Source organism: Cebus imitator, unplaced genomic scaffold, assembly GCF_001604975.1.
Source record: "Cebus imitator isolate Cc_AM_T3 unplaced genomic scaffold, Cebus_imitator-1.0 Scaffold150, whole genome shotgun sequence".
Classification (NCBI taxonomy): domain Eukaryota; kingdom Metazoa; phylum Chordata; class Mammalia; order Primates; family Cebidae; genus Cebus; species Cebus imitator.
The window spans coordinates 1,983,715-2,006,782 of record NW_016107465.1 but is presented as its reverse complement, the minus strand read 5'-3'; the positions used below and the strand labels follow the sequence as shown (position 1 = coordinate 2,006,782).

General features: G+C 38.6%; 1 protein-coding gene across 4 annotated transcripts in view; it reads right to left on the bottom strand.

Annotated features, from left to right (window-relative positions):
• Positions 1 to 23,068, bottom strand: part of PCSK5 (proprotein convertase subtilisin/kexin type 5) — a 461,778-nt gene that overhangs the window by 347,268 nt on the left and 91,442 nt on the right. For all 4 annotated transcript variants that reach the window (XM_037743744.1, XM_017543248.2, XM_037743743.1 and 1 more), the window contains exon 3: positions 19,681 to 19,794. In XM_037743744.1, coding sequence (XP_037599672.1) covers positions 19,681 to 19,794 — 114 coding nt within the window. The remainder of the gene's footprint in view (positions 1 to 19,680; positions 19,795 to 23,068) is intronic.

Genomic DNA, 23,068 nt, shown 5'->3' with positions numbered 1-23,068 from the left:
AACATAGGGTTGTGATTCTGATACCAGATAAAATATACAGAGAAACCATTTCTCACCCATCAAACAAGCCAAAATAAGCCTGAGAAAGATGGTGAGACTGAGTCTCTTGAAAAAAAAAGAAAAAATGGGTGTGGTGGTGTACTCCTAGCCACTTGGGAGGCTGTAGTCCCAGCCACTTGGAGGCTAAGGTGGGAGGATCAGCAGAGCTTAGGATTCTGAGGCCCGGGAATCTGAGGCAGCAGTGAGCTACGATTGTGCCACTGCACTCCAGCCTGAATGACAAAGCAAAAATTTCAAAAATTGCTAACAGAACCAGGTGAGGGGAAGAAGGCATCCAAACATGATTGATGAGAATGTAAACTATCCTAGCCCTTAATGAGGGGGGATTTAGCAATATCTAGTAATGCTATATTAGACTGTTCCTAGCAGTAGACTGCTCATTCCAAAGGTAGAAGGAAATATAGCATGAAAATACACCTACAAAAACAACCACTAAGTATGTGTTCATGGTTATTCAGTCTGGAGTTATTTATAAAACTATATGGAAACAACCTACCTGCACACTCATTGGTAGCTAAATAAATTACAGTAACTCTACCAGAATATCACTGCATAAAAGCATAAAGTTCTCTATGAACATAGTGATTTCCAAGAATAGATTAAGTGATAAAAGCAAAATGTAAAAAAGTACATATATAGTATATGTATTTTACTTTGAACCATATATTTTACATATTTTAACATAAAATTAAGTAAATAATAAGATTAAATATATATATATATATATATATATATATATAAAAAGATGAGGGAGAGAGCTCTAAAACTGAACAGAATAGAAACAAATTAAGCTAACTACATATTAAATTAATGATATAATCATAGAGAAAAAAATTTATTTAAGCAACTTTAGAACCAAAGAGTCCGACTCTACTGCCTGAGGGAATATATATTCTAAGGACAAAGAGAAATCTTAAATTGTACTTAAGTCTGTGGGTGATAGCAGTGGTGGTTTCGTAATTCCAACAGTATTTTGCATTTCCTAATTCCAACATACTACATCCATAAATGTAGTAAATTTATGGATATGGTTCATAACTATTACTCTCACTGTGACAGAAAGGGAAAGAAATCTGAAATGTGTCAGGAAGAGGAAGAACCTGTGGTACGGAATTGCATTTGGGGGTACCTCTATAACCTCCAGATATATCTTCTTAGCTCTGTCTGCTGAAAAAGGACATTAGAATGAATGACACCCTTTTAAACACCATTCCTAAATATAAGAAACCACCTAGTAGAGAAATGGCTATTGTAGGTGTGGAGCAGGGAAGATACAAGGTGAACATTCTGTTGTGCCATAAAGGAAGAAGTACTGAAGCATTGATGGGAACTTCTTGAAAGAACACAGGAGTTAACTTGAGAGGTCTCCCATTCATCAAACTAGGGCCAATTTCAGAAACAAAAAAGAAAGTCAGTAATGTCAGTAATGAATCATTACAGTTGAACAGAATCCATGAGTTTGTAATGATATTTTTAAAATACAGCAGAGTAAAGAAGGGATTCCAGAATTAGAAAAACCAACACCTTGCAAGCGCTGGTGTATTTATTTAGGTTGGAGTCATCAATAAATGCAAAAATCTTGGGGGAAAATTGACAGAGAATAGGATATGCACATGCTTCAAAATGTCATCCCTTAGATATCCTGTTAATTACAAAGACAAGCAATATCTTTACAATAGAGAAATCTAGCAGATATCTCGATCCACCAAGTGAACAAAGTTAACATCACCAAAAAAATGGAACTTCTGACGTTATACCAGCTGACATGCAGCCCTGAAAAGGATGCAGCGTGACCCTAGGTAGTTTTTGTGCTAAAAATATTCAACCCCTTATCTACTGAAAAAGAAAGAAAAACAAAAACCAAATAATAATAAAATAATAATAATAAAACATCAAATACATCCAAAGTAAGATTTGTTTTACAAACCATGAGCCTGGCCTCATCAAAATCATCAACATCCTATCCTCCCCAATTTCCCACTCCTCCAGTAAGGGAGAGAAGCTCTTCTAGATTAATAGTTAAAGACAGCACAAACTGGATTCAGTGTTTCATGCCTATAATTCCAGCACTTTGAGAGGCCAAGACAGGAGGATCACTTTAGGCTGGGGGTGTTGAGACCAGCCTGCAGAACATGAAACCCTGCTCTACAAAAAATAAAAATAAAAAATTAGCCAGTGGTGGTGCCGCACACCTGCAGTTCTAGCTATTCCAGAGGACTGCTTGAGCACAGCAATTTTTTACTGCAGTGAGCTGTGTTCACACCACTGCATTCCAGCCTGGGTGACAGAGTAAGACCTTGTCTCGAAAATAAATAGATAGATAGATAGATAGATAGATAGATAGATAGATAGATAAAGATGGACTAAATAATGGCAAAGTATAACCCTGGGTTCTGGAATCAAAAGGGATAGATCTATAAAAAAAATTGTGATAACCAAATATGAACAATAATTTTGATAAAATCACCAATAATTTTCTTAGAAGTGGTACTTCGGTTATATAGGAGAATGCTGTTCTTAGGAGTTGCATTCTGCAATATTTTGGACTATGTTTTCACAATGTCTGGAACTTGCTTTCAGAGTTCAGAAGAAACATTCTGTGTGTGTATGAAGAGACAAAAAAGAATACTAACTTTTGGTAAATCCAGGTGAATAAAGGTGTCAATATGTGTTCATTACACTACTCTTTCAACTTGTTTGTAGATTTCAAATTTATTAAAACAAACTATTGAAAGGTAAAAACCATCACAGACACAATTTTATTTTTATTTCTTTGAGACAGGGTTTTGCTCTGTTGCCCAGGCTAGATTGCAGATGCACAATCACAGCTCACTGAAACCTCATCTTCCCGGGCTCAAGCGATCCTCCCACCTCAGCCTGAGAGCTGACTCTTCTTGAAAGAAGTCTGGTGAGGGCTTTTCCTCAAGAGCTGCCTTTATGATTGAACACACGTGATAAGGTTTCCTATCCATGCCACAAGATTTCTACTGGGGTGGGATGACCTCCTTTCCCTAGCCTTGCAGTCCTCTCTAGACTCTTGCTATGTCTTAAGCTACTCTTTCACTAAATCACTTTGTCCCAAAGGCATTTAACAAGGTACTCAAGGCTCAGTGGTCAGAAAACAAGAACAGACCACAGAAAGAGGTGAGGAGAGATGGAAAGGAAAGTGTGTACCTGTGAGAATTTTTCTCGGCATACCAAGGCAAAGGCTGTCACTTTTTTCCTATTAGACTTGATCTGAGGACTCCTGACAGCTATTTTGCCACAACGTGCAGGTGGCTTGTTTGAGAATCCAGCAATGGGAGAGATCAGGGCTATACTGAGTGACAGAAAGAATTGAGTTTCTGGAGCCCTGCTTCACCTCTGAGATCAAGTGAGGCATGCCAGAATTCAAGAAGCCAGTAAATTCCCTCCTTCTTTAACTTTTTCCCTGCTCTGAGTTTGGATTGAATTTTCTGATCACTTACAACCTAATCTCAATTGACACAATGTTTTGCTGTAAAAATGTACCCTCTGGACAAACTGAAAAACAGGTTAGGAAAGGAAATACTGTCTACTTGTACTTCTTCTGCCAATTCACACAGCATATCAGGATAATAAAGTCTATGAGAATTCCTGCAGTAAATAAATCTTATGTTTGTTCATATCAGTATGACTTGCTTTTGGAGATGCCTATTAAGAATCTTTAGAAGTGGTATTCCAAGGGAGGCAATTTTTGCGGTAATTGTGTGAAATTTGTTCATTTGCATGCAAGGAAATCCTCCCCTGTATCACATAATTTTGACGTATGACACATGTCTATTCTCACATTAGGAATTTGAGGCCCGTATCATCAAACTAAAGATTCTCACAAGATTGAAATGCTTGAGCATATTTGCAAGGGTCTCACAGTACTTCATGCATGCCTGCACTATACTATTAGATATTACATAAAGTTAGCTATTTCCCAGTTTGACTGTGACCTGCTAGTGAGCAGGGTATATAACCTTTTCATACTTGTTATCCCCAGCAGGTTGAATTACACCTGATATATAGGAGGGATTCAATAAATGTTGCTGAATGAATAAAATCATTACCAATTTACTTTTCTTCTGTGGGAATTACAGTTCTTCTTTCTCTCTTTCATTTTCCCTTCTGTTACACATTAAATTAATGCCTTTATTGAGCAGCTGGTAGGGAACTCCTAGTTCTTAGTCCTGGGAGGATAGAACAAATTCAATGCCCATTAGTGTGTACAACTAGTTTAAATGATTTGTTCACTGCACATTCCCTTTCACTTGTTCAGAATGAATCAGGTTTGATTATTATGGATCTCTAATCTTTCATTTTCTTGGACAAAATTCTACAATTAGAAATGTTTCCAGTCCTGCTTTACCTCATCTTTCAGACTAATAAAGAATGGCAAGTTTACCACACTCCTTTCTAAAACACGTTAGAGGAAACAATTATATGCTATTGTGCATAGGCCTAGTAGAGTTAATGTCATCTCTTTGAGATAGAATACTTATTTCCAGGGCATCAGGTTGCTGGAACAGATGGTTTTGCTACCTTCCACTTACTACTGCCTATGCAAGCTACAGTAATCCATATCTTTGTAATATTTTCTGACTTTTCAATGACAGCAGAGAGAGCATAAACTAAACTATTTTGGCGAAAAAAAAAAAAAAGCTATGATGGTACAACAGACTTGAAATCATGTAATATATAACAAGGATTTTTTCTGAAGGACTGAAGATAGCTGATCTTGAGAAGATTGTGGGCAGCATGAGAGCCATTTCAAAATATTTGCAGAAAGAGAAATATTCCAAGTAATTTTGAAGAAATAACTTGACCACATGACATGTGTGGGATACATTTTTAAAGACAATAAGAACTATGCATTGAAGATCTGTTTCTACCAATAAATATTAAAACAAACAAACAAACAAAAGAACTATGTATAATTTAAATGATTGGCAGCTATCACAGTGCTGATGTTACACCTGTCATTCTAAGAGCGTGTTGGATATAGCATGAGATAAAATCAAAGAGGAATTATGTTGGTGGCATTGAGAACAGAATTTTCCATGTGGGAAAAAGATGCAGATGTAAAATTGGTGAGAGTAAAACTGAATTGATTTTAAATTGAAAATATCCATATAAACTCATGGGATACTTTATATGTTAAAAAAAATGCTCAACTCTGTGCACTGAAAACTCCTAAATATTAATCCAACAGCAATAAGAATCACAATATTCATACTGTGGTCTCTAAATATGAGTTTCAAAAAAAAAAGAACAAAGGGTCTCAGAGAGAAGGTTGACTTCAGGCCTGGAACACAAAATATACAAGCTAATAATGGAAGCGTTTATTATGCCAGAAAAAGAATATACTGGGTTCACATTAAAGGACCTAGAAGTCAACTTGAATAGGCTTTCTCTAGCCAAAAATGGGGCAATTTAAGCAAGAACAGGTTTACAACTTCAGTGAAATAAAACACATCAAATATGTTTAAGTTCATGAATTTGTAATGAAACTAGGAAAACACCTCATTGGTGCCCGTTAGTGAATGCTAGGAAAATAACCCTGATAAATAAAATGAAAGAACTGAGGATTAATATTGCCCTTCCTACGGAAAATGTATCTCACTGTAAAAATAATTGATGAGAAGTTTCTCTTTAAAGAAGTATTCTAGCTAATAAATGAAGAAGAAATCACAGAATATCATTATCTGGTAAACCTTAGTGAACACTTACAAAGATCTAGGTGATGGTGGCTGCTAATGTCACAGGAAGAGACACGCAGACATTTTGCACCTACAGATGGAAATACACACCATCACCTGGGAAGCAGACTCCCCTCACCTTCTCAAAATAAAATTAAACTTGTATTTGAGCCTTTTGCTCTGCCTGTCTACTAATTTATTGATATCAGGGATAGAACTTGCAAAATAACCCCATGAGATTGCAGCCAGCAGAATCCAGATCACATAAAGCCTGAAATAACTTAGATTCTTCAACCCAAAATTTTCAAAGGAGAAAAATAAATGGATAGGAATCTGTAAAATAAAGAAGTTTTAAGAGACATATCATCAATCACAATATATAAGCCTTATTTGGAGCCTGACTTAAACAAATGACAAAAAAAAAATTTAAGACAGTAAGGGAAATTTGAAAACTGGCTGGATATTTGATAATATAAAGAAATTAATTTTTATGTGACAGTAACATGGTTTAATGAAAAGTAGTTCCTATCCTATCTTAAAGAGATACATACTAGGCTATATTCAGTGATGAATGAGGTGTGCTATTTGTTTTAAGGTAATTCGAGTAAAGGGGGCGATAAATGAAAGAATATTGGCCTTGAGCTGATAATTATTGAAGTTTGTAATAGAGATTTGGATGTTCATTATATATTAGTCTCCTGACTTTTGCTTTAAATTTTCTAAAAGATTTCTATAATGTTTACAGTGAAAGCATGTCAACCAGATTAAATATGTGATCCCCAACCTGGAATTTAGACCAAGTGACGTAAGTTTCTGTTAAAGTACAAGGAAGTGTTTTTGAGTAGAATCGCCCATTACAGAAAGAGCCATCTGAGTAGAGTCTATGTCTAGTTATTGAAAACATACTTGATTGGTATTGAGCATGAGCTGAGGGCTTGAAATAAGTTACAATTTAGAACCATTCTAATTTAGTGGTCTGTGAGCTTTTTTTTAAATCCTCTTAAAGACCACCTGATTCAAAGTAAGCACTAATTGCAAAAACATGCACAGTGTTTGTTTTTGTGTGCTTGTGTAAATGTGCGAATGTTAAGTGCAAGGGCTTGGGACACAGGGTAATGAAAGAAAAGTCAGAATTAGGATTTAAAACATTTCAGCAGAACAGGAATGAGCTAAGAAAAAAATTTATGTGGACCTGCTATGCTTAACTTACTGAGAATACTGCTGAATTTCTTTGAGTTCTCTAAAATGATTTCTCTATCACTAGGTAACAAACCCAAAGACCAAGTTTTAAAGGCACTAATTTAACTAAGTTTCAGGAAATCATGCAACGAAACCATCAGAAGAACACAGTTCTGTGCTACCTGAGCATAGTTTGTGTTACTTTGCTTCAGACACACTAATTTTGTATGTCTGGATCAGAACTTCTATACCAGCAGGCTTTTTATAAGGGTCAAATTCAACATACCAGGACACTAAAAGAGAAAAGAAGTAGAACAAAAGCTAGACTTCTTCCAAACAGTCGTTTAAGATTATTCTGTAACTCTGTACCAAATGTGTGAATAGACACCATTCAGACAAACTGACTGACATTTTTTAGCATAAACAAAGAAATTAGGTTTCTCATCAGATTTTTCCTTTTTTTTTTGAGACGGAGTTTCACTCATGTTACCCAGGCTGGAGTGCAATGGCGCAATCTCGGCTCACCGCAACCTCCGCCTCCTGGGTTCAGGCAATTCTCCTGCCTCAGCCTCCTTAGTAATTGGGATTACAAGAATGCACCACCATGCCCAGCTAAGATTTTTCCTTTTTAATCACGGAAAGAATAAGTGGTGAATGCATTTTTGACTGTCCACATCATCTACCATCAAAAAATAATACGTCTGCATTCTGAACCTGATTTCAATTCTGACCTACGCAATTAAGCAATCAAATCCTGTTTCAGGAATTAATAGTTTTCTTCTGTATGTCTCACTAATTTCACTTCACTTTCTGTGGAGCAGCTCTTTTGGCTTGAATCATCTGCATTTTGGACTATCCACCACTGTCTACAATCCCAACCTTAGGCTGAGGCAGCCTACCAAGGATTTCCTTACATTGGCGAAATTGGAAAAAATCATACTGAGGTGCATGTGTATTCTATTTGATGATGGCTAATGCTTTCTCTCCAAGCAATTTAGGTATTTTTCTTCTTTCCAATTCTTTTCATCACTGGATTACTAAAAATCATTCCTTTTACTTCATTAATTTCCTGGCCAAGTTCACTGCCAACCAAAATTAAGAAAAAGAAGCATTCCAGATGCCTCTGTCTCAGATAATTTTAGAACTTGAATCTCAACACAGGACATCTGAAGGCACAATCACCTTTTAGAAATAGCCAAACTCAGTTCTGTGAATTTGTAAAATGAGGAAATCTAAATGACCGGCTCTCTCATCTCTTTAGATCCACAGACATTTACTGAGCATTTACTAAAAGAACCCTTGTTATTGGCAGAGAGATAGGTTACAGTAAGCCAGAAAAATGTGCCTTGATCACTAGAACTAATCTCAATACTGAGTGAAAAGTAAATGAGCAATGAGGCATCAGAGCAGCTGTTTGATAAAAGAACTTGAATCAACATGTTCAGGAAGACAACTGCAGATTAAGACAGGTCAAGGGTCAAACCTATCTGCTCTCAAACAGAGAATGAGTTACTAATTAAAGAAAAATCCTAGCTAAGATTTTGATTTAAAAAAAAACCTTTGTTTCTGTTAACAGACCCACCATAATGGTAGAGAGGGGCCCAGAGGGCAAGACTACCCACATATTTTTTACTCTTTGAAAGCAAAGCTGAGAAGATAAATTACCAGTATGAAATAAGTTCTATCTTGTGCAAGGAAATTCTTAAAAGGTTGTAATAATATGCACTGGCAGGAATAGATGTTATCAAAATGATTTTCCTAAGTGGATCATTAATTATTGGCCTCTTCTGAAAGCAGTTTGACTAGGTTAATTTAACATTCTTAATATAACCATTTCCATCACAACCATCATGTGGGACAATGAAATCACAGTTATCATAATTATCATAACTTAATTAGCAAGTATTAATTATAGTTCTGCTATGAGCCCTCAGTAGGCCAGTTTCAACTGATTAGGCAAAAGAATAAAAATTATCCAAATCCCTACCCATAAAATGGTCCCCTTAAGCCTCATTAAAGAAGGCAACATGGTCAACTCATTTACTATTTTATCCTTGGCATCAGGAATATTGTAGGTTCTTGGAAAAATTAAATCTTTAACAAATATAAATTAATGAATGAATATATGCATTAATAAAAGTCTTCTTCATAGAAACTTTGATTCAGTTGGGATTCCCCAAGCTATAGAACAGATACAGACCACGCCTGAGATACAAGTTTGATTTTTCTTGGAATTATTAATTATGAACATTTTTATTTTGTGTTGCTGATTTAATGAACACAAAGTTTTGTTTTTTAAAAGGAGGTGCTATTACTCCAGCTCAGCCATTCACATGTTTGGCTCCCTAAACAGCCTTGGGCCAGTATTTGAAAGTCTTACAGGTCTAACTCATCAAGAAAATGGTAAATTTTCAAAATGCCATAGTAGAAAGAGGTTTTCACAAACTACCACAGAAAATTATGATTACTACCCATAATGAAAGAAATAACAGATAGAAAACAAATGAAGAAATATGAAATATTACTGACTTTTTCTTCCTAGTGAAGTCATCATCATTGGGAAGAGAACAAGATCAAAGAGGCGTGTGTGTGTGTGTGTGTGTGTGTGTGTGTGTGTGTGTGTATCCCGTTAAAAGTATTATCAACATTTGCAGCTATTAACAGATAGGACCTCCATCTAGCCCACAGACCTAAGTTAAAGAAACAGTCCCCTGTGACTAGAGGCCAAGCAGGACAGTTGCAATAGATATGAGGACCAAATTACAAGAATACCTCAGGAACACAACTGCCAATTCAAGATATCAGAGAAATAACTCCCAGATAAAATCACCAACACATAACTTCTTCTAAAACATACCCAAAAAAATCATAAAACACCCATTTCTTCTTTTACTAGCATTTATTGAAGTTAATGTAAACTAGAAATGTAGTACAGTATAAACATCAGCACAAATAATGTTTTACTTATTCATGCTTTATTAATCCATTCATTTATTCAACACATTTATAGAGGCCTATTATATATCAGGAACTATGTGAGGGATTAAGGATTCCATGATGATTTTTATGGTTTCTTCCTCCATGTAATGTATTTAATGAGAAGGGTAGTTTATCACATGATCAAACAGAGAGATGGGAAATTATAATTGCCTTAAATGCACAAAAAGGGATGTGCATGGTGATACAGCAAATTCAGTGGGCGACCTGGCTACTTAAGATTACGGCAGCCGGGCGCGGTGGCTCAAGCCTGTAATCCCAGCACTTTGGGAGGCTGAGGCGGGTGGATCACGAGGTCAAGAGATCGAGACCATCCTGGTCAACATGGTGAAACCCCGTCTCTACTAAAAATACAAAAAAATTAGCTGGGCATTGTGGTGCGTGCCTGTAATCCCAGCTACTCGGGAGGCTGAGGCAGGAGAATTGCCTGAACCCAGGAGGCGGAGGTTGCGGTGAGCCGAGATCGCGCCATTGCACTCCAGCCTGGGTAACGTGAGTGAAACTCCGTCTCCAAAAAAAAAAAAAAAAAAAAAAAAAAGATTACGGCGATCTCAAGGAAGCATTGGAATTAACCCAGCAGAGGGGCATGGAACAAGCATCGAGGCAAAGAGAGAGCATGTGTAAAGGATCTGTGAAGGGAAGGAATTTGGTATGTTCTGTGAAGAAAAACAAGGCTTATGGGCTGAGAGCAGAAAGTGAAGTAGGAAGTACTGCAAGATGTTTGGAGAGGTGAGCAGAGAACAAATCATCTGAGGCCTTAAAGGCAATGGTACAGATTTGGGTTTTTATTCTTAAAATAGGGGGAAGTCTTTCCAGAAGTGTTAAGCAAAGGGAAGTGACTAAATGGGGAGGTGTTTTCTTTGGTTGGTTGGTTTGGGGTTTTAATAATCACTCTGGCTAGTATATGAAGACAAACTAGAAGAGTTCAAAAGTAGAAACTGGGAGGTGAGGCCAGGCGCGGTGGCTCATGCCTGTAATCCCAGCACTTTCGGAGGCCAAGGCAGGCAGATCACAAGGTCAGGAGATAGAGGCCATTCTGGCTAACACGGTGAAACCTCGTCTCTACTAAAAATGTGAAATATTAGCCAGGTGTGGTGGCACATGCCTGTAGACCTAGCTACTTGGGAGGCTGAAGCAGGAAAATCATTTGAACCCGGGAGGCACAGGTTGCTGTGAGCCGAGATTGCGCCACTGCACTCCAGCCTGGGCGACAGAGTGAGACTCCATCTCAAAAAAAAAAAGAAAGAAAGAAAGAAAGAAAGAAAATGGGAGTTGGATAACTAGCTGTTGTAGTAGTCTAGTTGAGAGAGAATGATGGCTTAGACTAAAAGGTCATCGGAGGTAGGGGGGAAAGATGGCAACTGAGTCAAGAGGTAAAAAATAGCTTTGACTTTGTGGTGGATTGGCTTTAAGGGTAGAGTCAAGGATGACATCCAGGTTTCTATCTACTCACTAAGAGCAGGAACAGTGGAAGCTGGTAAATATGTGGGGGTAAGATCATGAATTTGGTTTCGAAAAATGCAGAGCAGTTAACATAGCAGGCCTGAGACTGGTGCCCTTTGAAAGTCCTGTGTGCAAGGTTGGACTGGTTGGCATCTGGGAATTTGGGTTTCGGGAGAGTTCCCTCCATTGCCTGATTAAAATTGCTCACTGAACCTAAACTGTTTATACAAACGATATGGCTTATTGTGAACACCTGCTTTTCTTCTGTGAATGCGGAATTTTGGTATATGGTAGGCAAGGATGCCTATGAGACCATCTCCCAATAACATCCCTGGGCACTGAGCCTCTAGTGTGCTTTCTTGGTAGACAACATTTCACATGTGTGGTAACAATTCAGGGCTAGAGAAGCTGAATGCTTTCTGTGTGATCTACTGAAGTAAGCCTCTTGGAAGCCTGATCCTGGTTTCCTCCAGACTTTGCCCCTTTTCTTTCTGCTGATTGTGCTTTGTATCCTTTTCAGGAAATAAATCATAGCCATGAGTATGACTACATGATGAGTCATGTAAGTCCTCCTAGTGACCTGCCAAATTTGCAGGTGGTCTTGGGATCTCCAAAAGAAGGTACACACTGAGTTTGAATTAGTAATGTCAATGAAAGCACCGTATACATCTCATAGGGCATGAGATCAAGACATGGACCCATTGACGGTATGTGATCACTCTAGGCTCAATATTCAGTACAACTCACCATGTGGAACTAGATGTTCAAGCAGAAATGATCTTAAGAAAGTATCTAGTCCAGATTCCTCAGTTTTTCAAATGACCTAAGCTTGAGAGAGGTAAAATAACCTTTCTAGAGACAGAGCTAGTACCAGGACAGCAAAACCACATCTCAACTCCCACTAGTTCCTACCACTTCCTTATTTACTGCCTAGCTGGCATCTGTCCTTTCTCAGGAGGTCCCCGGCTTGCATCAGAATGTGCCACATGGTTGCAGATTTCTACCATGCTGCATTTTCAATTAAAACAGCTAAATGGGGTGTCTTAAAAGGACGATTTCCAAGCTGCCAGGACACTAATGCCACAAACTCCATCAGATTTTATGAGTCAAATGACAGTATAAATCATTAGAAAAATGTGTGCCAACCGCAGACAGTGATGTCTCAAACTCTTGGAGTACTGAACACCATCCAGTTGGCTGAGAAAAAAACCATGGGGCTTTAAAATCATTTTTTGCAATTATCATCCTAGCTAGTTCATAGTTTTTGGCAGATATGCCCCACATGCATAACCAAACTCAGCTAATTTTCACTCTGCTGATCAACAAATATGAATTAGTTTCCTCCTCGGAAAAACCACCCAGAGAGTGTTCATGACATGAAATCTGAGGTAGTGCATCAAAAATGAATACATTTGTTACAGTCTGCCTTTAATGCATATTAAATAGGTCACCCAATATTCATCACAAAAAAGTTCTACTGTGCTAACTAGGACGATGAGTCAAGAGTACCAGTCATATGAATTACTAGAGTCTGAGAATCCATTAGAAACACTCGGAGTCCTTCTGTGAGGCAGAAAAAAATTGTGTGCGCGCGCTTAAAGCTATTTACTATGGGCTTCTCCAAAATCATTATTGGCCAACAGTTAAACCTGAAATACCACACAACGCGATATCGATTTCCTTAAGCAATGAAATATTGACATAACTAAAGGAATAAAAGATCTTTTCTATTAAACTCACATTTTCAGTCAAGTCTCATTTCTAAGTTGTCATCTTGGGACTAGGCAATAGTCCAACTGTTGAATTCCGTGTATGAATGTGTGTTTTATGTTGATTTCAAAAAACATACATCTATTATAAATTGAATAAGCCCTCCTACAAAGAGAAGCCTCCCACCAACAAGGGAGAACCCCCACAATATTATTTCAAATTTAGCCCAAGTGATGACTCTGTAGAGGATGAAGAGATGCTCCTAAAATACAGATCACAAGGGACTTCAATTATATAGGTGATGCTCCATTCCTTAGCTTGGGGGTCGGTGGACAGGCATTTCAATATTTATTTATTTATGTTTTTAGAGATGGGGCCTTGCTCTGTCTCCCAGGTGAGAGTATGATGGTGCAATCACAGCTCACTGCAGCCTCGACCTTGTGGACTCAAGTGATCCTCCTGCCTCAGCCTCTCAAATAGCAGGAACTACAGGTACCTGCCACCATGCCTAGCTAATTTTTTTTATTATTTTACTTTTATTTTTTATTTTTAGAGAGAGGATCTTGCTATGTTGCCTAGGCTACCTTGAACATCTTAAATATTTTGTAATTTTAAAAATATTTAACTCCGGCAGGGCATGGTGACTCACGCCTATAATCCCGGCACTTTGGAAGGCCGAAGAGGTGGATCACAAGGTCAGGAGCTCAAGACCAGCCTGATCAAGATGCTGAGACCCCCTGTCTCTACTAAAAATACAAAAAAAAAAAAAATAGCCAGGTGCGGTGGTGGGCACCTGTAATCTCAGCTACTCGGGAAGCTGAGGCAGGGAATTGCTTGAACGTCGGAGGCAGAGATCGCAGTGAGCCAACTGGGAGGCGGAGATTGCAATGAGCCTAGATTGTGCCACTGCACTCCAGTCTAGGTGACAGAGCAAGACTCTGGCTCAAAAAAAAAATAATAATTTAACTCCCTGAACATTCTCAATTGGTAGTCCCAGATTCTTGGGGAAGAATCTCACTTCACCTTGGTGTCTCTAGAGTCAAACTGAATTTTCTTTAGTTGTGAAAAAATGGCTCATTGTATCAGGTGGGTACTTTAAAACCAATTCTATTACACTGAGTTCCCAAAGATGTGCCCAAATCCTCATGACCTTTCCTATCAGATATCCTTTGTCTCTGGAGCAGCTTGAAAGAATACATAAGCCAAGGGTATTTTCAATCAGTGAAGGCAAAGTGAAAATACCTTCTCATATTAAAGCTGCCAGCTTTCCAAATAGAAAATTGTGTCAGGAGGAGAAAGGTATAAGATTAAGAAAAAGTTAAATTGACCAAGTGTGCTTTAAAATGCTTCATAAGTTTAAAAGCCTTTCTTTCCCTTTCTGATAATCGGGAGGCTGTGCTCACATAACCTTGAGTTTAAATGCAGTAGAGCAGTGGCGTCTCAAGGGGGTTTTGAGAACTTAGCATCAACAACAATTGAAAACTTGCTAGAAATACAAATTCCCAGATTCTGTGCCAGGGGTAGGAGGGTAAGCAAAAATCTGGTTTTAAGAAGACCTCCAGGTGATTTTAAGGCCTGTTCCTTTAAGAACCATGATGTAGAATTGTTACAAATAAGTGACTTCGTTTGAACACCAGGGTGGGTCCCTGGTAAATGGTGTGACTTTGGGCAAGTTACTTAACTTATGCTTTCATTTCCTCATCTATAAAATGAAGATAATAACTGGGGTTATTAACTCACTGGAACACTGGTGATAAGATAATACGCATCAAAGTTTGGTAAAATGCTTGACACACACCAAGCATTCTCTACTATGGAAATGACACAGGTTTGCTTTTATTACAGTTTGCTCATCCATGTATTCAATCAGAATTTATTGAGCATTTGCCCCATACTACACGTTACAATCACCTGGGGAGTTCTGATGAAATCCCACTGCCTGAGCCCCCCTCCACACCAAAACCTAAAGTGGGGCCCAAGCTTGGATTTGTTTAACAGCTCTGCAGGAGATTCTAATGGAAGATGCAAATCTGCAAGCAAAAATTACAGCTCAGTGTCTGGGGAGTAGATGCTAGATGTATGCACATGATCCCAGAGAAACTTTTAGCAGGGAGTCGCTTGCCCAGCAAGTTTTCTTTGATGCTTATATATTCCTTGCCTGCTTCATTAATCTTAGGAGGCACAAATCATGTTTTTCTAAACTGTCAGTGCCTAACACCATGTCTAACAAATAGATGCAGAAGTTTGTCAATGCAACAAGAAGTGAGCTGTATTTCTAGGATTAATCCTATAACTCCTAGAAATCTCAGCACAGTACGTCAGGACAGAACAGTAATTATACAGCTATCATCTCCATAACAAACTCTCGTAAATGCACTTTTCCCTGAATATATTGCCCAAGCCTCAAGGCTAGACATAATGATTTCACATACTGGTTTCCAAAGGGAGTAGCCACATGGGAAAAACTTTTAAATTAATTAAAAGAGACACTCAGGCACACTTCATGACATTTTTTGATCTCCATTCTCCTGTGATAAATACTGAATGATAGAAATGGGCCCAGGCTAACAAGCTGGAGGCAGGACCCTATGGACGTTAGAGACACTGCAGCAGCTCCAGGGCTTAGAAAAGGAAGAAGGAAACCAGCACCCTACCTTGGCTGTGTCAGTGATGTGTTGCCAAACAATACTCCAAAGAATGCCCATTGGATATGGGCTCTCACCCTTCTTTGACTCATTTAAACAAAAGGTAAAAAAGAACTACCATGTATTACAATTAAGAAGTCAGAGAATAATAACAATTACGACTGACTGGGGTTTTCCGGTGTCAGGCACTGTACTAAAGGCTTCTAAGTAAAAATTTCATGTAATTGTGGTAGCCAGCCTCCAAGACGGCTCCCAACGCTCCTTACCAGCTAGTACGCCAGCCTTATGGATTCTCTATTACACTGAATCAACATTGACTCATGTGGCCAACAGAAAACCACAGATACAAGAGTCTGTGATTTCTGAGGTTAGATGTCATAACAGATATAAAGGTCTGTAACTTCTGAGGTTAGATGTCATCACCACTTACTTCCAATATGACCTCTTGGATCACCTGCCTGGAAAGCCAGCACCAGGTCAAGTGGATACTCACACAACCCTGTGGCGAGGCCCACATACAGAGCCTTGTGACTGGGCCACCTTGAAGTCTAGCTTCCTGCTCTCACCAAGCCTTTGGGTCTTCCAGCTGAAGCCCCAGACATCCCAGAACAGAGGAAATCCATTATTCCTGGGCCCTTTCTGAATTCCTGACCCTCAGAATCTATAATTGTTTGTTTCATTTGAGACGGGGTCTCATTCTGTCACACAGGCTGGAGCACAGTGGCACAATCATGGCTCACTACAACCTCTGCCTCCCAGGCTCAAGCCATCTTCCTACCTCGGCCTCCCAAGTAGCTGGGACCGCAGGAGCATGCCACCATGTTGGCTAATTTTTTTTGTATTTTTGATACAGATGGCGTTTCCTCATGTTGCCCAGGCTGGGAGATAATTGTTTTAAAAACTAAGTTGTGTAGTGTTTTTTTATGCAGCAAAACACCACTCATACCTAAGAGCTAGATACTTTTATATTTCAGTTGAGGAGAGTTTGACTGATTCAATCACGGAGATACTAAGTGAAGCAATGGGGTTGGGCATCCAGTTTGCAGATCTGAGGTCCTGCCCTCGTTCTGTCCCAACAGAGAAGCATAAGGTATGGAATCTGTTTCCCACTCTTTTTATTAAGAGAAAGTAATCATTTAATAGGAATCTGTGAAGATACTTTGTTCAACCTGCAGGGGACCCCCATTCTGCCATGTATTTCAGTCATTTCTCTCTGGATAGATAACAGGCTTCCTCACAGCACTCCTAAATAGCACACAGGTGGAGATAGCATGTTGTACTGATCCCATGGACTCTGCATCAACCTGCCCGTATTAGCATCTCCACCACTTTTAGGCTTGGTGATCTTGGACAAGTTAACTAAATTTCGCAAGCCTCACAGATTTCTCACTTTAATACTAGGGCCGATTTTAACACATGCATTTGTTCCACTGCACCAGAAAAACACTCATGGTCAGGCACAGTGGCTCACATATGTAATCCCAACACTTTGGGAGGCCAAGGTGGGAGGATTGTTTGAGCCCAAGAGTTCAAGACCAGCCTAAGCAATACAGTGAGAACTTACCTCTACAAAAAGTTTAAAAATTAGCCAAGCATGGTGGCATGCACCTGTGGTCCTAGCTGCTTAGGAGTCTGAGGTGGGAGGATCACTTGAGCCCAGGAGGTCAAGAGCAGCCTGGGCAACATGGTGAACACCTTTTCTACAAAAACTACAAAAATTAACCAAGCATGGTGGTACGCACCTATAGTCCCAGCTATTTGGGAGGCAGAAATGCAAGGACTGCTTGAGCCCAGGAGGTCAAGGCTGCAGTGAGCCGAGATCTCATTATTGTACTCCAGACTGATAGAGTGAGGCTCTGTCCCAGAAAAAAAAAAAGGAAAACTATTAATAAAGTACTTAGCACATTGCCTGGCACATAGTGAATGTTCAATAAATGTTACCTACTTGTAATATTATCAAGTATGTGTTGAAAAATGCCCATCATGTTAAATGGCCAATCAAAAGCTCTTCTCTTAGTCTTTCCTCATGTCAGAAAGACATGAAATAAGAGCAGTTCTTCAGAATGACAAGGTCTCACTATGCAGGCACTGAAACCTTCAGCTGCCAGGCGAGCCAAGTGGCTAAAGCCTTGGCCACGGCTCCTGCTAGAGTCCAGCCTGCCCTGCTGGGGTGATGAGAGGATCGGGGAAAGCTGCCACATCATGCCACTGTCCAGTGGATCATGCATAGACAGCAATTTGGCTCTTTCCTACGAGAACAAGCAAAGAGGATCTCTCTCATCCTGGTGGTATTAACAGGGGTGTAGAGGCAGATTTGCTTCCTCCTATCTCTTAATCCCATTACATCCTTATCATTTTGTCAGTGCAGACAAAGCTCCTTAGCTCTAGCCAGTGTTCACTCCATTGCCTTCCTTTGGGGTTCACTCTCTGCAGGTCTTGGGGCTAATAAGCTGCCATGAGTCTTACTGTTCCCTCAGGGGATTAGATTCCCACCTTCTCTTGAACTTAGCTTTATGACTCCTCCCTTTTTTCCCCTTAAACATGAGAAGGATTTCTGTGTAAAATTCTGTTTGGGGGTCTGAAATATTTCATAACCTTTCATTTCTGGGTAAGACCAAGAAAAGGAAAATTAAGAGAAATACCAGCCACATTCGCCCATCTCAAAATAAGCACAAATTCCTAGAGTTACAAGGTGGTGGGTTAGGTTTCTGGGGAGATGTAAAAAGGAATCAAGATGCAAAGCTTGCCCTCAAGTGACACCCCCAAGTCCAATGGGGAAGATTAAAAAACAATATTAATAACTACAGTACATATAAAGTGCCATGATGGATACCATGAGCAGCAGGGAGAGGGTCCAGGAGACCAGAGGAGGGAAAATGACAAAAGCTAGGAACACAGGGAAGGCCTTCCAGAGCAGTCAGCCTCAGGTGTGGGCCCTGAGGACAGGCGATCCTGACCCTAGGAGGTGAGGAAGGGCAGGGAACGTACTACAGGCGGAAGGCATGGGAGGCAGGGAGCCAGGAAAGCATAAGGCAGTTATGGGAATGCTACGGATTCGTGTTCTTCCTACAGTTTAGAGACATTTTGTAAAGAAGCAGGAACAGGAATACAAAAATTAAGGTAGTATCGTAGATAATATGCTGGCAAAGATTAGCAATAAAAACTTTCAAGGAAGAATAAAGGGTAATTTGCACATTATAGAGCAAATCAGTGACATGTGGATTTCATGACTAAGAGTAAGTAACATATTCAAATTCATTTCTCAGTGATCATGAACCTAAAATCCCTAAGAGATTAGTGATGTATGTTTTCAAGGGAGGTCATGCCAAGTGAACTGGTGGATTACTCTTCCCAACATGTTAAGTAAGTTTCCTTCACTGAAAAAGCTTTTGCTTGAACCATGAACTACCAAATTGAATACTTTCCAACTATTTGTTTTCCTGGTCTACTTTTACAAAGTTTTACCTAAAGTGAGAGGACACACACTACAACGACCTAAGTCTGGCGTCTGTTACTTACCAGCAGAGTCATTTCATTGATATTCAAGAACCAGTATGTATTAGCCAGACTGATTTCAAAGTAGAGTAAGTGTGTATCAGAGGTGAACATTATTATCGATAGGTCTGTGGGTGTGTGTGCCTTTGCATGTTTTTCTATCCTCTGGCCCAAACTTAGAAAGCTACTGCACAAAGTAAGCTCTCAAACAGAATTTCTGTGAATTGAACTTCCCTTCTTTTTCTCCTTATTATAACAAACAAGCTAAATTAAAAAGAAAATCCAGACAGCATCATAGGCCATTAACCAATCTCAAATGGTGGGTATTGAAATAGGAAATCATCTCTGGTCAGTATTTCTGTGTCTTCCCAAGTCCAACAGATTCTCTGCATACAACACAAAACTGGAAGACGTGGCCCTGTGCCAGGCTTCCTTAGCAGGCTTACCATATACCACATGCTTGGCCACTTGGGATCATTGAAATAGGTAGACTGGGCACGACTGAAGTCATAATCCCTCTTTGTCCGCTTTTTAACCACTTGCTGTTGGATCCATTCCACCTGCCAAGAAGGATATTTGGTGAGTATCCACGTTCCATCAGGGTTAGCACAACATAAATGACAGTCTGAGGCATTTCCCATCTTAAGTCAACGCTATTTAAGTCACAGGTTTCACTGTGGCAACTAAAATCTCTAAGTGCTCAGAGATTCCTTAGAAACCCAGGGGTTTTTTATTTGTTTAACGTAAGTAGATGTTTTAGTTTTTTATATATAGATTATTTATATCTCTCAACAATAAGCTAACCTTTTAGCTTTCTCAAAAATCCTATTTTACTTCCAATTCACTACAAATTAGTAATGTTAATTTTTAGGGTAATTTTTCATCTTTACTTTATAGTAAGGGCTAGCCAACTTTTTATATAGAGGTTCAAATGCTAAACATTTTAGGCTTTGCAGGTCACATGATCTCTGATGCAATCACTCATTCTGCCATTACAGCACCATAGATGATACATAAATGAATGGGTGTGACTACGTTCCAATAAAACTTTATATACAAAACAAGGCTGGGTTTTGTTCCGCATGCCACAGTTTATAATTCCTGACTTAGAGTATGCAACAATTTTTTAAAACATTCTGGGATCAAAATGCTCCAGGATCGCAAATTTTTTAAAATGGTTTGCTACAACACAGTGTGGTAGAAAAGCACTGTTTGGAGACTTGGAAAAACCAAAGGCCTATCCTATCCCTGGCACAAAACTGGAGAAGATACTCAATTTCCTGAGCCATAGGCTCCCTAACAGCTCTAAAATTCAAAATGCTAGATTTGAGAAAAGTCTTAACATTTGGTTATAAGTTTGTTTACACAAAGTAACCAGAAACCTTAAGTCTAATGCAGAATTTATAACCTATTGGTAAGGGTATGTATGGGAACACTTTCTTTAAAACAGATTATCCTTATGGCAACACAAAAATACGCATGTTCCAGTTTTAGTGGGATGTCTCGCATGCAGAATCAGTGTTGGTGACATTTTCATTTTGTTTCTAAATACTCCTTTGATAGCTAACTTAGTTATAATGCTCTGAAATGTTTTGTTCCACCATTTATCCCTTCTCTCTACAAAGGAATCAAAAAATGAGTGGGGAGGAAGGGAACTTTGTGGTCCACTGCTGGAATTCCATATCCAGCCAGTAAAGATTTTAAAACCTCTTTCACCTACTCAATTAAAAGATTACTGGAGAATAGATCCTAAGGCATCCTTCTTAATCAAAGTAGAGCAGCAAGGATGGGCATGCATGTACATTTTTTATTTCCAGGAAATATTTTATCCTCTTCATTTCAAAAAAAATCTAAGGAATGAGGTTCATTCCCTCATTTATTCATTCAACAAATATTAAGTTCTAGGTACTGTGTTATAAAGATGAGTAAGAGTTAAGAATTACTTCAAAGAACTTTTGAAGGACTTACGCTTTATTAAGGAAATGTAACAAGTATTCCACAATTCTCCACTTCATAAAAATAACATTATATCCATAAATGACATCTGACACAGGCCCTATCATTGTATTACTCAGACTATATTACTGTCTATAAGTCTTATCCCAATAAAGTTAACTAGTTCATATTTGCATGTTTGATAAAAGAATACTGCTTAGACAACTCTTTTCAAAACGAATCCTCTATTGGCAGTGGCCTTTCCTAACGAAGCATTCATAAATTCCACACTGCAAACCTGTATGTGTGCATAAACCAGAAAGTATCACGTCTTCCCCAGTGTGGACTCAATAAAGAGACTCCTAGACATCAGGACAGTCTATCCTGGGGTAGGAGTGAATAGCTGTTCCTTAGAAAGACTCTATAAATATTCACTTCTCCCTGTGCACACATTCAAATAGACAAATGAAATAAGTATGTGAGAAAACCAAATGACAGCCGTTTTCCTAGATGAACTATAGGTACTAAAATAGAACAAAATATCTTATCCAACAGTATCCCTTCTATAATTTTACCAAACAAAATGCTTAGTTACAGGACTTGGTGGCTAGAAGGTGACACAGCAACTTGGCAGCTAGGTTTGACTACAAGTCACTCTGTCTGATCACAGGGCTGCAATACTCAAGAAAAGTTCAGTGGGGTTTTTTTTTTAGCGTCAAATACCATGTATTTTGCCTTGGTGCCTTACGGGTATGAATATATAGCCCTGTATTTTTTGGAAAGTGGGAAAAGCACCTCTTGGATCGGAAGGTTTCTATGACTGGAAAGACCATATTTATATTTTTAAGCTATTATCCATATGTCTATCCTTGAGCTCTTTAAGGAAAAGGCCAGAGGTAATGCATTATACAGACTTTATTTCTTGCCAAGAAGCCTCATGCAAAGAAAAGACACTTTAACATTCATTTTCATAAAACTATGGTCAGCCCAGGAGAAGGGAATTATTGTGTGTCTTGCCTCACTGGCTTAACTTTTGAAAGTTCTATTTCCAATGCATTAAGGAACTACAGTTAATCCAGAGCATAAAAGCTATAGGCCCTTTCAAATCGTCAGTTTATCCTTCGTTAATTTAAACATACATATGCTACATGGTTTCAGGGACATTCTCTCCCTCTACCCACAGTGCTCTCTTCTCTTGGACCACCAAGTAAACATTGTGCCTTTGCTGCTTAAGAACCTTCGTCTGAAAATATCGTCCCTCATAGGATCCAAAACACATTAATTGACAATTATGGGAAGCCTGCCCTCATAATCTCAGCTGAACTTGTATCTCATTATTTTGGAATTTACCAGCTTTCTGTTACTACACATGGGGAAAGCAACAGGAGGAAAAAAAATGTGATCATATGAATATAAATTATATAAGTTATTACATAAATGTAAATGGAAACAAATTATATTGTTGCATTAAAAATGCATCCCGCAGTGACAGGAAATCAGCCCTTTAGATATTAAAAAGTATTATGCTAATAATTAAAACATATACTAGTACCAAATGTCTACGGATATACCAATGAAATAGCATAGAAAGTCAAGAAATTGCCCCAAAACATATAAGAATAGAGTATATGATAATGGTATTATTCGAAACCAGTAGAGGAAAAACAAATTGCTTCATAAATGTTTTAGAACATGTTGGTTGGAACAACAACCAACTGGAAAAAATAAAGCTGAAGCCATTTCTCATGTCATAGATCAGAATCAATTTCAAATCAATCAAATATTTAAATGCAAAGGTACTATAAGAAATACGAGAGATGTTTAAAACTAATCTCAGAGTGAAAGACTGCATCTAAGTATCATACAAATCAAAGAGATGATTTAGAAAAATTGACTAAT